The sequence below is a fragment of the Malaya genurostris genome, chromosome 1 (assembly GCF_030247185.1).
Source record: "Malaya genurostris strain Urasoe2022 chromosome 1, Malgen_1.1, whole genome shotgun sequence".
Classification (NCBI taxonomy): domain Eukaryota; kingdom Metazoa; phylum Arthropoda; class Insecta; order Diptera; family Culicidae; genus Malaya; species Malaya genurostris.
Window position 1 is genome coordinate 152,039,582 of NC_080570.1, and position 13,878 is coordinate 152,053,459.

Genomic DNA, 13,878 nt, shown 5'->3' on the forward strand with positions numbered 1-13,878 from the left:
AAGAGCGGAGAGAACTTTTCTATCGAATCCCGCCCATGACCCGTGCTGCTGCCATCTTTGAATAATGAAACAAAACTGCATTTGTCTTGACTAGTCTGTGTTTCTCTCTATTTGTATCACAATCGACAATAGAAAATGTAAAATCTCTTTCTATAATATACTAAAATTTCTGGTGGTACCATTGTATGGATATGTGCCCCCCAGAATATACCTCCAATAGCCGAAATGTTGTATTCTATAGATACCCTCTTCCGTGTCGGGTCCGGTTTGCCACTCGACCTCGACGTCACTGTACGCGAACAGCGTAGATTTCCGGATCCACCTGAACTTCGTGTCCCAACTGGCGTCCGTCGCTATCACCTTCCATTCGTCATCCCGAACCTGTTTTTCTACCGTTAGGTATGTTTTTTCGTGCATTAAATTGTTCCGAGGATTGCCGGCAACGAACAGCGCTTTCACGGTATCACCTTTCCTGTAGCTTTCCTCCGGTTGAGTTTGAACATCACCGAAATACATCCGGAACGGGTGCCCATCGAACACCACCCCGGTGGACAGCGAGATCTGTTTATAATCTTCAAACGGTGGCTCGGGTCCTTTGGCGACGCTTTCTCCGGTGACGATTGATTCCATCAGCTTTTTGAAATGTTCCAAATAAATAGTTAGCGTGTGCGGTCCATACAAGGTGGATGCTCCTTCGTACCGCTGAATTGCGTACTCCTCGGGAGTGGTCACGTAGCTTGTGTACATGTTGGACAAACCCGCTACCACAACCTGCACCTTTTTACCGCCAGCATGGACCGATGCATCCTCGATTACCTTACGCAGCCGCCGGCCGGACATGGTCGTAAATTCGGCGGGAACCGCCGCAATAGCAAAATCTCCGAACAACAATATCTGGACCGGCACAATTTTCGGTTGTGTTTCGTACGAAAAAGTCGTACGCCCCGTGGCAACCAGAATCGGTTTCGGTGCCTGACACTCGATATCTTCGGCTTTCGGCACGGCAATCAAATCCCGTGCCGTATTCCAGAAGGTGGTATCGGTCAGCATCGCCTGCCGAAAATCGAACGCTCCCGGACCGTCCGTCGTGCCGGCCGCAAAACTATAGCCCATGGCCGGATAGCAGCCCCGTACTTCCTGGGCCTGGTTCGTGGTACGGTTGTAGTACGGTACCACCGTCCGGGTCATGTCGATGAATTGGTGTGCGTATGCGATAGGACCACGGATTTCGGCGCCGTCCGTCGATTTGAGTAGTTTCTGGAAGGGGAAAGGAAAATTATTATGCCTTTTTTTTTTACCTTCAAGGACAATTAAGCTTATTTCGTGTTATTGGTTATGGCTTTACCAGAGTTCAAATAGATTCCCGAAACAATACTTTCCAATCGCTCTGCGACTCAAGTTGAACTGCTAGTGCACACTAGCAGTATTCAGTTTTTTTTAGTTTCATAATATAGTTCCAGAACACAGGATCAACAGTTAAAACTTAGACTCAGGAACTGAAGTTTTGGAGTGCCTTAATTTAAATGCAAAAATCCTATCCAGAATTCTGATTCAGGAATTCAAGTTCAAAATTCTGGAACAGAATTCAAGATACGAATTCCGGAACAACATTTCAGATCCGAACCCCGAACCAGAGTTTTAAAACTGACTTCTAAACCATAATTTACTTCCAGAATTCAGAACCTGCATGCTAGAATTGAATTCGCAACCATTCTTTACTTGGATTCCGAACCTGCATTTTGCAACTGAATTCGGAACTAGTTCCAGGCTCCAAATTTAGTTCTTTAATTTAGTTCCAGTTCCTGAACCCCCAGAATTCAGGTCCTGGTGAAGATAAATAAATGGCGACAAAAAGTACTCAACAGTTGTGAATAATCGGATAAATGCAAATCTGCAAAAAAAGCAAAAAATATAGTAATAGCAGGGTTTTTTTGTTATCTCTTCTGATTTATGATGCCAGCTATCGAAAAAAATTGGAATTTCGTTTTGAAACACCCTCGAACCATGTGTTTTCGTAAATTTACTTGTAGAAGTATTAAAGGGTGATTTCTTTGCTGGTATCTTTCCGGCAACACTGTTTTTGAATAGATCACGCGTGAGTGTGTCTTGTATCATTGTCAAACTCGTTGTCATAGTTTTTGCACTTCTATAACGTATTATGTTTTTCGTTTCCGAGCATTTCTGTGTTTACTACTTACTAGTCAGAAAGAAAAATGTTTCTCGGGACAAAGCAGAGTATTGGACAGCGCTCAACGAAACGTAACTTTACCTCTGGTAGATCATTCTGATACAATTTAGATGCGCAATAATGAATTTAATTCACTTTTGATTCATTGGCATTATCGTGAGATTTTATAAAGTGCCACGCTTTGCCCCCTACATGAACAATTACTTAACGCAATGAATATTTAAGATGAAAATAGTTTTCAGTCGGACTGTTAGTTACTAAAGAGAAAGCAAATGTGTATACGCAATTAATATCTCATTTAAATTGTGAAAATAATCATTGAATCAATATGCTTTGCCCTCCCTTCCCCAACGGGTTAAAATTAGGCTATATAATAAAAGATATGTAGTCCATATCGGAAATAAAGGGTAATTTTTTTTGCTGGTATCCTTTTGGCAACACTGATTTTGACAGATCACGCGTAAATCGTGTCTTGTGTCATTATCAAACCTGTTCAGTTTGGTCTATAATTTAATCATGGATAGTCGTATGGTTTTCTCAATTTTTTGTGTTGTTTTTTATTTCGAAAATCGTATCCTATACTTTTAAAAAATCACCCTTTATTAGTAAAAGAAATATAAAACTAAAGTTTTGTTTTACAAATAAGTGGAAATATTCTGCGAAGAATATTATTCCTTGTATCTAGAACCTAGAATCGTGACCTCTGCCATGAATATTATGTTATTAATTTTTAAATTTTGATAAACGAACTTTTAAGAACGCAGGGTAGTTTCCACTTTTCGTCGAATACATCACCGTATACAGAGGCACAAGGATCCATCAGTCTTAATTTTCGAAATATACTGATTTTTTAATACTTGGCATCCCTGTTTCAATTTCCTGCTGATATTTTCAAAGATTTAAGCGTTGATTGATTACGAAATTTGCCTGAATCTTGGTTGTTCACCAATGAAGAATTGGAGTGCATGAATTGAGTATATTCATAAGGAAATTCTTTTCTTTTCGCGATTTTTTCAAACACAGCGGTCTCATGAAGCTCTGACGACTTCCACTGCTGCACACTAGTATTTCTTGATGCGGTGAAAATTCGAGTATTTCACGAAAAAGAATTTCTATCCGTACTTTGGCGAGGTTCGGCTCATAGTCCTGAGAAAAGAAAGCTCATTAGACTATGAACGAAAATTAACTCTCAAGTGAGGTGACGCCAACCAGAAAGAAAAATTTTCTTTACACAATTCTGCTGATCTTTTCAGTCCAAAAACGCGAGGTCAAAGAAAACAGATATACAGGCTCACATATGAACTGTGTGTAAAATTTGCTCACTCAGCCTGGCGAACACTTGCAGATGTCACCACAATCGACACACCACCACGATATGGGTGCCGCTTTCCCATGAGCCACAATTTTGGGTGCAACATTCACTTCACGCTAGATTTTTTTTAGATGTTGGTTAAAATGACAAGTTTGTTTTTATTTTATTCCGGTCGAATTTTTGTGTGATTTATGTGATATGGAAAAAAGTTGCCTTTAACACTCAGGAAAATCGTGTGGCAAGTATTAAAATTGTTGTAGTTGGAATATTTCTATAACAGGTAGGAGGACTTTGTTATCGTTCCGGAGCGTAGTGGAACGTTTTGAAAGATCGCGGCGAACAGTCGAGTAGGTGGCAGTAATGTTTCCAACGTATAGCAAATTTGAAATTTACACAGAATTTTAAAAGAAAGTTCGAGCCTGTAACAGTTCGGCTGAAAAGTTCGTATCGTTTAATAGATTTCCAACTTTTCGATACTATTTTTGTAGTACGATTTGTCCTTTGCCTCAAAATAGGCCTCAGTTTCAGCGATTACCTCTTCATTGCTTCTAAATTTTTTACCAGCGAGCATTCTCTTGAGGTCTGAGAACAGGAAAAAGTCACTGGGGGCCAAATCTGGAGAATACGGTGGATGAGGGAGCAATTCGAAGCCCAATTCTTTCAATTTCAGCATGGTTTTCATCGACTTGTGACACGGTGCATTGTCTGATGAAACAAAAATTTTTTCTTCTTCAAATGAGGCCGTTTTTTTGAAATTTTGTCCTTCAAACGCTCTAATAACGCTATATAATAGTCACTTTTGATGGTTTTTCCCTTTTCAAGGTAGTCGATGAAAATTATACCATGCGAATCCCAAAATACAGACGCCATAACCTTACCGGCCGATTGTTGAGTCTTTCCACGCTTTGGGTTCGGTTCATCGCGTGCAGTCCACTCAGCTGACTGTCGATTGGACTCCGGAGTGAAGTGATGGTGCCATGTTTCGTCCATTGTTATATATCGACGAAAAAAATCGGTTTTATTTCGATATAACAGCTCCAAACACTGCTCAGAATCATCAATTCGTTGTTGTTTTTGATCGATTGTGAGCTCACGCGGCACCCATTTTGCACAAAGCTTTCTCATATCCACATATTCGTGAATAATATGTCCAACACGTTCCTTTGATATCTTTAGGGTGTCAGCTATCTCGATCAACTTCACTTTACGGTCATTGAAAATCATTTTGTGGATTTTTTTTCACGTTTTCATTGGTAACAGCCTCTTTTGGACGTCCACTGCGTTCATCGTCTTCGGTGCTCATATGACCAGTACGAAATTTTGCAAACCACTTACGAATTGTTGCTTCGCTCGGTGCAGAGTCTGGATAACACTCATCAAGCCATTTTTTGGTATCGGCGGCACTTTTTTTCATCAAAAAGTAGTGTTTCATCAACACACGAAATTCCTTTTTTTCCATTTTTTTCACAATAACAAAAGTAGCTTCACTCAAAATGCAATATCTCACAAACTAATAATCAGACAGCTGTCAAATTTATACACGTATCTTTTGAAGGTTGGTACTAACTGAAAATGGTATGGATTTAATTCTAGTGGCGCCCTCTCATAGAAACGATACGAACTTTTCAGCTGATCTGTTAGAATTGCATGAAACGTCGAGATTTAGTGTCATCTCGAAAAAAAATTTGAAATTTACATCTTTCGAGCATTTAACTTTCATTTTTGCTCGCTGAAAAGTGATTGTTCCACTGCCATGGAAGCATTTTGTTTGGCCAAGCTTTTAAAAAACTTAACCTGGCATTCCCGATAGCATGCAACATTTGTACTAATATTAGCGTGTGAGAAAAAACTTCCTGTCAAATTTTCTAGCGCCAGAGTCTACAAATTCACAGCATTCGCATTGAGTCATAGCATTTGGGTTGAAAGCATCGAACGGGGCATAACAATTTTCTGACGTAGATGGAAATACGTCATACTTGGACTAATGTCGTAGACACTATATTTACTTGCAGAAGTCTAAATATTTTCATGATTACTAAATGTTTATGCTGGAGATTGATTTGTGCTACTCCAACCATTATCCATCAGAGTAATGTATACTGAATTCCCAGCACTTATCATACAACAACTAGAGAGACACCGAACTTATTTGTAGTCGCGAAGAGTCGCAACGTACTGCCGAAACTTCGCTTAACACAGCAAGGGCAAAGCCCAAGATATTCCGTTCACGACAGCATTATTGAAGCTCCGAGATCAATTTTTGCTTGAAATAATTCCGCTGGATGTCCCGCGGCTTCCGAGGGAGATTTCTGAGAAACGGAGAAACAACAACACAGGATTTTTTATGATGTCTGATAATTGGAATGAGTTGAGCATAAATCGTTCAGTAAGGATCATGTGAAGGGCTAGGTCGGTAATTTCTGCTTTTCCAAACTGTCGCGTTCTATTGGAAGTTTGTTTTTTTTTTGTTCAACACGGGAGCTACTACTAATCATGGTAGTTAGTCATTTTATTGTTGCCATTATGAAACTGGGTGTGCGACCATGGGCCTCCTCGATTATTAGGTGCCGACAAGCCTCTCTGCTATTGCAGTTTGTTCAAGAATTTAATTTTTTCTAGGCAGACTGTTATCATGACAGTGGTGCGAGAAGAAATTCGTATTCAAACATTACTTCCGGATTGATGGAAAATTGAAACTGGAATGAAAGGTTGTTTATTATTTTGTACTGCAAAATCGAATACTGAAACGTTTATCAGATTAAATTTGTATCGACTAAATATTTCAGAAATGTTGATTTTATCACTGACTTAGTGATTGATTGAACGATTTATTGTACTCTGCATTTCATTGCTTTGCTTTAAAATATAGCACTCACAAAAAACAAGCAATCATTCCATAAGCAATAAATTCAATTTATGAAAAGTTATTACGCTCTTTGTCCGTTCTCTAACCCAACGTAGCAATATGCGCAATTGATCGGCTGACCGAAAGGTCACGGCCAGAAGAAGCGCACAGTACTTCCTAACTTACTTACCGACGCAGCTGCGTGGATCCTTTTGGCAATCAGTTTTGTGCTCTCGAACATATCACCACCGGGTCCGGATGCAATACAAACACCGGCCCCACTGGGACAGGAAGACGTTAGCAGATCACAGGGTAGTCCGGTTTTCTCGCACTTCGGTCCCATCACATTGGGCGAAACGTCCCCCAGATTGCTGGCGGCCACAGCGCCCACGAAATCACCTTGTCCCGGTAAACTGTCCGGGTTCATTTCCTGTTCCAGAAGTAAGGACGCGTAACCCACGTTATCACTGGAAACGTAGCAGTTCGTTTTGTTCATCGACGTCGGATGAACAGCGAACCAATTGATCGCCCCCATAAGCCTGCCGTGGCTGTCAACTAACCGTAGTTGGACCAGTTTCTTATCGGTGTTATCATTATACTGTGATCGTTCCTCCTTGGGGTTATTCTCATATGCACTGGGACTTCGGTTGATGTTTGCCTGTTGAACTTCGGTTTCGGACACGAAGATACTTCCTTCTCGCATGTTTTCGTGTGCCCGTACTATACTAAGCGTAATTCCCTCGACCAGGGCATTGAAATTCTGCGGTACGAAACCCAACGACGATATATCGTACAGAAACGACATCAGAAACCCGGACGGTACACTGTGACTGTGCGTACCGCTGAGAACAACATTCTCAAACCGGTACAAGTCGCCATACTTCTGCTGCAGCAAATCCACAATGTCTCGCTTGACTGCGTGCCCCATCATGCCCGCGTCGGCACTGACAAACACCACCCGCTCGCCGAGTTCATCCTCCACGATAAAGGCTCGGGAATACTGACGCAGGTGAATGCCATGACCTCGTTGCGAGAATTCCGCATATCCCATCTGAGAAAGGCACGAAAAAAAAAACAGTGGAATGATTTCGCATAAACACGGAACAAAAAATCTACTTACAAATCCAATCTCGACAGGTGGTCCAGTGCAATCCGCTCGGCCTACTCCGATTCGATACGCGGTGGCGATCGTCGCTAGGTGCGAGGGAAGCAACAACAACAAGCCCACCAACAGCAAACGTAGCTTCATCAACTGCGTCATGAGGAGGATGATGCTGATGCGCAAGCAGCACGTTGACCCAACAACTATTCCGTTAGCTTCCGACCATCGACGCGTGATGAGCGTCGTTCTAAAATGGGAATAATCAATCGTCAACATCGTTATACCGTCCGGCCGTCCGTTGAAAATGATTAATCGATGGAAAGTGTATCAGCACTCAATGCACTGGTTCATGACACAGGCTAATAAATCAGGGTGCGGTTGCTAATCAGATTTAAGCCCGAGATTAGATAGAACTAAATCGATACATTTTTAACCGCGATGAGCGATAGAGAGCAAGTACACTTTGACAATTGGTGACTTGTTTTTTTTTATGCAATGACTTACTGAACGATTAAAATTGCATAAACTTACTTATGCTGCCCGACTGCGAATGAATCCCTCGCTACTAACACACCAGAGCCCGGGTTGAAAAACGAAAAACGGTATTTCGATCACCTCCCCCTTGGATTATTCAAGTACAGATATAGGTTTTCGCTACAGGCAAGAAGTTCACGAGCTTTGTCGTCTCCTCGGTGAGAGCTGAGTCACCGTCGTTTTCTTTCTTTCACACTCAACACTGACTTTTACTCCGAAAGCACTTGTTGTTTAATCCGACCGGACTGGTTAAGGCTCTCAGCTGTACTGAAATGAACCGCGACTTTTTTTCCTTCGATCGCCGTTCGCTGCTCGGTGGCTGCTGCTTGATGTTTACTACACCACTGGCTGACTGGCCGTTGCTTTCCGGCCGCCACACATGTTCTGCCGTTCTTTGTGCGTCGGTTCTTCGCACACAGACCTTCTCGAAACGTGATTTTATCGCTAAATCAGTGTTTGCGGGCGAAGCTTAAACGATAAGAAAAGGCAAGATAAAATGAATGTAAAAATGTTGTTTTGCTTGTTGAAGCCGGAACACAACATGTGTAACAGATAAAAACAAAATCTTTTCAATACACACCGATAAGTAAATAAATGTAATTAATCATGTAATTCAATCTGATAAAGTCAACAAAATTTTCCACTGGATAAACAAACGGAAGACTTAGTAACAAGTTCTCAACTGTAATCGAAACTAACCGAGCTAAACCAGTTTGATCTTATAAAACACACGTTTAAAGCTATACTTTACTCCGAACAGATTCATAGAACTTCACGATATACGCAGTTTAAAATTAACCGTACTAACATTGCCCTCAATTACTGACACCATTATTAATCACACCACACAACTATCTACCCTCAGTATGATTTTTTTTTTGTACTTCACTTACACTAACCCATGATGACGTCGTCCGTTCCGTTGCTTTGGGTCATTCGACTCAGTCGAAGACCAGCTGATTAGAGATCGCGAGATAATGAATGAATACAAAATAGTGAAGGGAGCGCACTTGTGTTGTTGTTGTTGTGTTGTGGAAGCTACATCACACACGAATTGTACCGTTTTGTTGTGGTCACGACTTGTCTGATGCTTTCGTATATGATTGATTGAATCTAGCCCGCCTAACGGGATATCGATTATGTGCTGCCACCTGGTTGCTGCTAGTCCAGGTTGTTCACTTGAGTGCAGAGATGCCAGATATTTTCATAGAAAATCTGTATTGATTCGTATAAAATATCTGTATTTATCTGTATTCGCTAATAAAATGAAATTTCTACAATACAATTATGTTAAAATGTGTTATTCCAATAGATTATGGCTATAGAGTGGTAGATTAAATTTCATATCTTATATTATATTCATCGACGAAATTTTATAGTTTTTTCCTATCAACATCATATGCTTGTCTAATTTGAAAATGTTCACTTTATAAATTGAGATGGATTTCCAAAACCCAATATGCAACGTCGAGTCAGGAAATACAACTGTCAGTCTGGCAATAATGTTTCATGACTAACTAACTTTTAAGTTCAATTTAGTTACAAATTTTAATATAAATGGATTTCAGTGTTCTTCTTTAAATATCTGCACAAAAAATATATATTTTAAAAAGTGATTTGTACGTTGATTCCTAAACGTTTATCTCGTCATTGCAATCAAATACTAATAGATAGTTCAAATACTAATAGATAGTTTAATTTTTTCCATAATACTTTTGGTGAAATCTGTATAAATCTGTATTAAATTTAAGAAATCTGTAAGAAATTTGTACTCTGTATTAAATCTGTATGCGCATGTAAAAATCTGTATAATACAGATAAATCTGTATAAATGGCATCTCTGCTTGAGTGTATCGCACTCGTGAGCAGTGATGTCAAATCTTCAAATGAAATCTACCGACTTCTCCATAATCGCACGAAAATTTTCAGGAACTCCCGCATGTAAAAGAATCATTCGATTAGCGTAATAAACTAGTCCATATAGGGTAATGGCTCTCTATTTCATATGAGCTCCTAATTCCATCTCCTCTCTTCATCTCATAACTCGCACCTCAACGTACCTGAACCAAAACGTGAACTGTTTAATTTAAAATTTCCAATTTAGGAAACATTTTCCAGGATGGCAAGTGGAATTAACGATTTCAATTTCCCAGTTTTTTCCTGTTTTCTCGGTGCGCTAGATTAAAAAAATTCCGCTTTTTTAACAGGCCCAAATAGCTTAGTTTTAAAACATTTGTCTCATTCAAGCTTTAAATATAAATCCCATGTCCAAAAGAACATCGAGAGTTGAGAAATGAAGTATTTTTCGGGTATCTTCTTGGAACTACGTTTAAAAATCGCATCCACAGTTTGTTCAGACGTTCATCTTCTAAAGTGACAGTACCACCCTAACAACATACGAGGTCTGTTCAAAAAGTATCCGGAATTCTCATTTTTCTAAAAAAATATTTATTTATTCGTCTACATCTATATGGTCCCCTTCAAAGTAATCCCCCCTAGATATAATACACTTATGCCAGCGTTTTTTACAGTCTTCGAAACACCCCTGATAGTCACTTTTTGTAATGCTCTGTAGCACTCTCAGCGATTCTGCCTTTATCTCTTCAATTGATGAAAAACGCTGTCCTTTCATGGGTCTCTTCAACTTTGGGAACAGGAAAAAATCACACTGAGCGATATCTGGTGAATAAGGAGGTTGGGGCATGATTAAAGTCTTGTTTTTAGCCAAAAAATCACGAATAAGCAACGATGAATGAGCAGGTGCGATATCGTGGTGCAAAACCCATGAATTGTTTTTCCATAAATCGGAGCGTTTTTTTCGAATTGCTTCACGCAAACGTCGCAAGGTAATACTCCTTATTGACGGTTTGACCTTTTGGCAAGAATTCTTTATGCACTATGCCATTATAATCGAAGAAAACAGTAAGCAAAACCTTGACATTTGATCGAACTTGACGTGCTTTTTTCACTCTTGGTGACGTTGGGTGCTTCCACGTGGACGATTGTGCTTTTGTTTCCACATCATAACCGTACACCCATTTCATCACCAGTTATGACCCTTTCAAGTAAATTTGGATCGTCGTTGACGTCGTTTAACTAGAGGTGTGCGAAACAGCTCATATTGGTGAGCAGCTCCGAACCGATCAGCTCACCAAAATGAATCGATTCGATGTATCAGCTCATCAGCTCACTTAGATTGAACTGATGGTTAATGTTGTGGCCCGTTTTTCTTGCGCCATGAGAGGTAATATTTCTTACTGATAATGTCTCATTGAATCCGTTAAAGAAGGATAGATGCAGGCATGTTAGAAATAACGAAAGTTGGTGCAATTTTTTTTCTCGTTTAGAACTCGTTCTTCAAGAGCCGAAGATCCATTCAGCTCGTATCTTATTCCCCTCTTCAACAATGCGGCGAACTGGATAGCAAATAAGTGAGCTGATGAGCTGCGGTTCTTTTAAAAAGAGCTGGGAGCTGTCAGCTCACTTTTATGATTCGATTCATTGGAACAGCTCAGGAGCGAATTGCCCATCTCTACGTTTAACAGCTCCTGAGCGATGGTAATGCGTTTGTTTTTTTTATCGAAATTCAGCAGTTTTGGAACGAATTTTGCTGCCAATCGTTTCATGCCCAAAACATTTGAAAAAATATGATGGCATGAGCCAACTGATATGCCAACTTCATCAGCAATCTAATAGTGATTCGGCGATCATCCATAATCATTTTTTCCACTTTTCCCACATTTTCATCGATTATTGACGTGCTGGGTCGACCGGAGCGTTCGTCGTCTTCAACGTCTTCGCGGCCATATTGGAAACGCTTATACCACTCGTAAACACTTGTTTTTTTCATAGCAGACTCACCGTAGGCTCTCTGTAACATTTCGCACACTTGGTTACACTTTATTTCATTTTTCACGCAAAATTTAATACAAATTCTTCAATTCTTCCATTGTTTAAACTAACAAAAATCACCGAGCTCAAAAAAACACGTCTACACCAGCCGCTACAAGACAGAATGTAAACAATGAATACAGCTGAAAATTTCACCATACATTAGGGACATATGTACCAACACAATAAAAAAAACCGGACCACCGGACTCTCCAGACGCGCGCAATTAAAAAATTCCGGGAACTTTTTGAATAGACCTCGTATACAATATTCTTTCAAAATTAGATTTTAGCGAGATAGAACAAAATCTTCCTAGAATTCTTAAAATGTACGCTTGTCACTTTCGAAAAAGAACAACAATCTATGCCTCTAGTGACTGAGATGATCTAAATTTGATTCTCCTATCATCGACAATCTTCGACTGTTTCTTCGTCGACATCAATATCCTGATCAAATAATTAAACATGTTATCTGATGTTACTTTTACCATTATGCATACTTATTCTGAAATTTAATAGAAATAATAATAATAATAGCAGAAACATCCAAATTATCTTTATATTTATTTGAGCATTCATTGTGCTGTTATTGGTGACAACTATGAAAGCTCTTATTGATTCAAAATTTCTGTCAAACCCTCATAAAAACCGTTGAATGAGACATGGGGTGTTGGCCCCATTTCCAATGGATGGATTGTACACCATTCAACCTGTGTGGGACAATAAGATGTTTTAAAACTTGTACTGAACTTCTCGTTCAAACACAGAACTATTGCCTACAACTTTTCATTTGTTGTATCAGGAGAATCATGATGCTGAAAATCATTACTAAAATTAGGACTAGTAAATTTTTTCCCGGATTTGCACTTAAATTCCCGAATTTTGCCCAATTTTCCCGGTCACTTGCACCCTGATTTTCGTCTCAAGTTTTACAGTTCGTCATGTTTCCAAATATTTACTAATTGATTCGTCTCAAAACATGATCACTATTTCACACATTAACACCACTGGATGACTTCATAATTAGTAATGTTAACTTTTCACTAGTTTAGTCAATGACTGAAAACTTCTAAAATTACCCGCTAAACAATAAAAATATTCCCAAATATGGGATGAAAATTTGCACTGAATTACGCTTTGTTTACATCTCATTTCGTATCGCAAGTTTGCCAAGTTTTCTCATAATGTTATGAAAAAAAATTTTTTTTTTCTTTAAATTACCATCAACAAGTTTTTTTTTGCATCCGTGACATTAGTTTAATTATATTATTGATATTCATATTTCAATAAAACTGTTTCGGCTCTGAATATTACTAGAAAATGTGTGCTAAATACTAGTGAAATGACCATCATGGCAAATCTAGTAGCACTGGTTTCATTCCGATGTATTTCAACGTACCGCTGTTAAGTGTGTGTGTGTTTCATCGGCAGTTCATTTTCATATTTTCAAAAGGTTCAGATTAACCTTATAGTAACTTTTTTCAATGTAAAACGAATGAAAACAAATATGACCCAATAATTGTTAAAAAGTCGTATTGATTCCAAAATGGCACTAAAAATATCGTGTGTTGTCCAAAGCTAAGTAATTTTGTTGTCCAAAGCTTAATAATTTTTTAAGTAATTTTTATTGAGTCAAAATAGACGAAAATGACAAGAAATTACTGTCACTCTCAGCTTCGCTTGCAAACTATTACCGTTTTCGTTTATTGATCAGCGCAGCCAGAGAGCTGACCCAGAGTCGCCCAAACAACGTTTGATATGTTTGTTTTAGCAACCTGAGGTCGCTCTAGATTGGACTCCAATCGCGTAGTTTCGCTCTGAAAATTTTCTCGGGTCGCACCACGCATCCAGCCGAGTTTGTTTATTTTTTTTCATGAGTTGTTGTTTAGGGCGTGTACCACGTGTTCGTTTTACTTGGAGTCAGAGTAGCCCGCGTCTAGGTTCAAAAACGAAAACGGTATATGAGAACGAAATGCATGTCCAGTCAATGACGTAAGCGGGAGAGTA

The 13,878-nt window shown here is 39.3% G+C and overlaps 1 protein-coding gene across 3 annotated transcripts; it reads right to left on the bottom strand.

The window, feature by feature from the left end:
• Positions 1 to 80: 80 nt before the first annotated feature.
• On the bottom strand, positions 81 to 9,058 carry LOC131426196 (neutral ceramidase-like). Of its 3 annotated transcripts, none has more exons than XM_058588746.1 (5): positions 8,875 to 9,058; positions 7,979 to 8,449; positions 7,466 to 7,694; positions 6,536 to 7,396; positions 81 to 1,257 (listed from the first exon to the last, which is right to left on the bottom strand). In XM_058588746.1, the coding sequence occupies exons 3-5, from the start codon at positions 7,604 to 7,606 to the stop codon at positions 151 to 153; spliced, it is 2,109 nt and encodes a 702-aa protein (XP_058444729.1). In that variant the 5' UTR covers positions 7,607 to 7,694; positions 7,979 to 8,449; positions 8,875 to 9,058; the 3' UTR covers positions 81 to 150. The 3 variants fall into 3 exon arrangements, with proteins under 3 accessions (XP_058444729.1, XP_058444727.1, XP_058444728.1); XM_058588744.1 differs by having other exon boundaries at positions 8,681 to 9,058; XM_058588745.1 differs by having other exon boundaries at positions 8,562 to 9,058.
• Positions 9,059 to 13,878: the final 4,820 nt, after the last annotated feature.

Bases quoted from the DNA above. Each gene is read 5' to 3' on its own strand.
- LOC131426196 (XM_058588746.1), bottom strand. From the start codon at position 7,606: ATGACGCAGTTGATGAAGCTACGTTTGCTGTTGGTGGGCTTGTTGTTG. The intron at 7,397-7,465 runs GTAAGTAGATTT...TGCCTTTCTCAG, and splicing joins CACCTGTCGAGATTGGATTT to ATGGGATATGCGGAATTCTC. The intron at 1,258-6,535 runs GTAAGTAAGTTA...TTCCCCTTCCAG, and splicing joins GGATCCACGCAGCTGCGTCG to AAACTACTCAAATCGACGGA.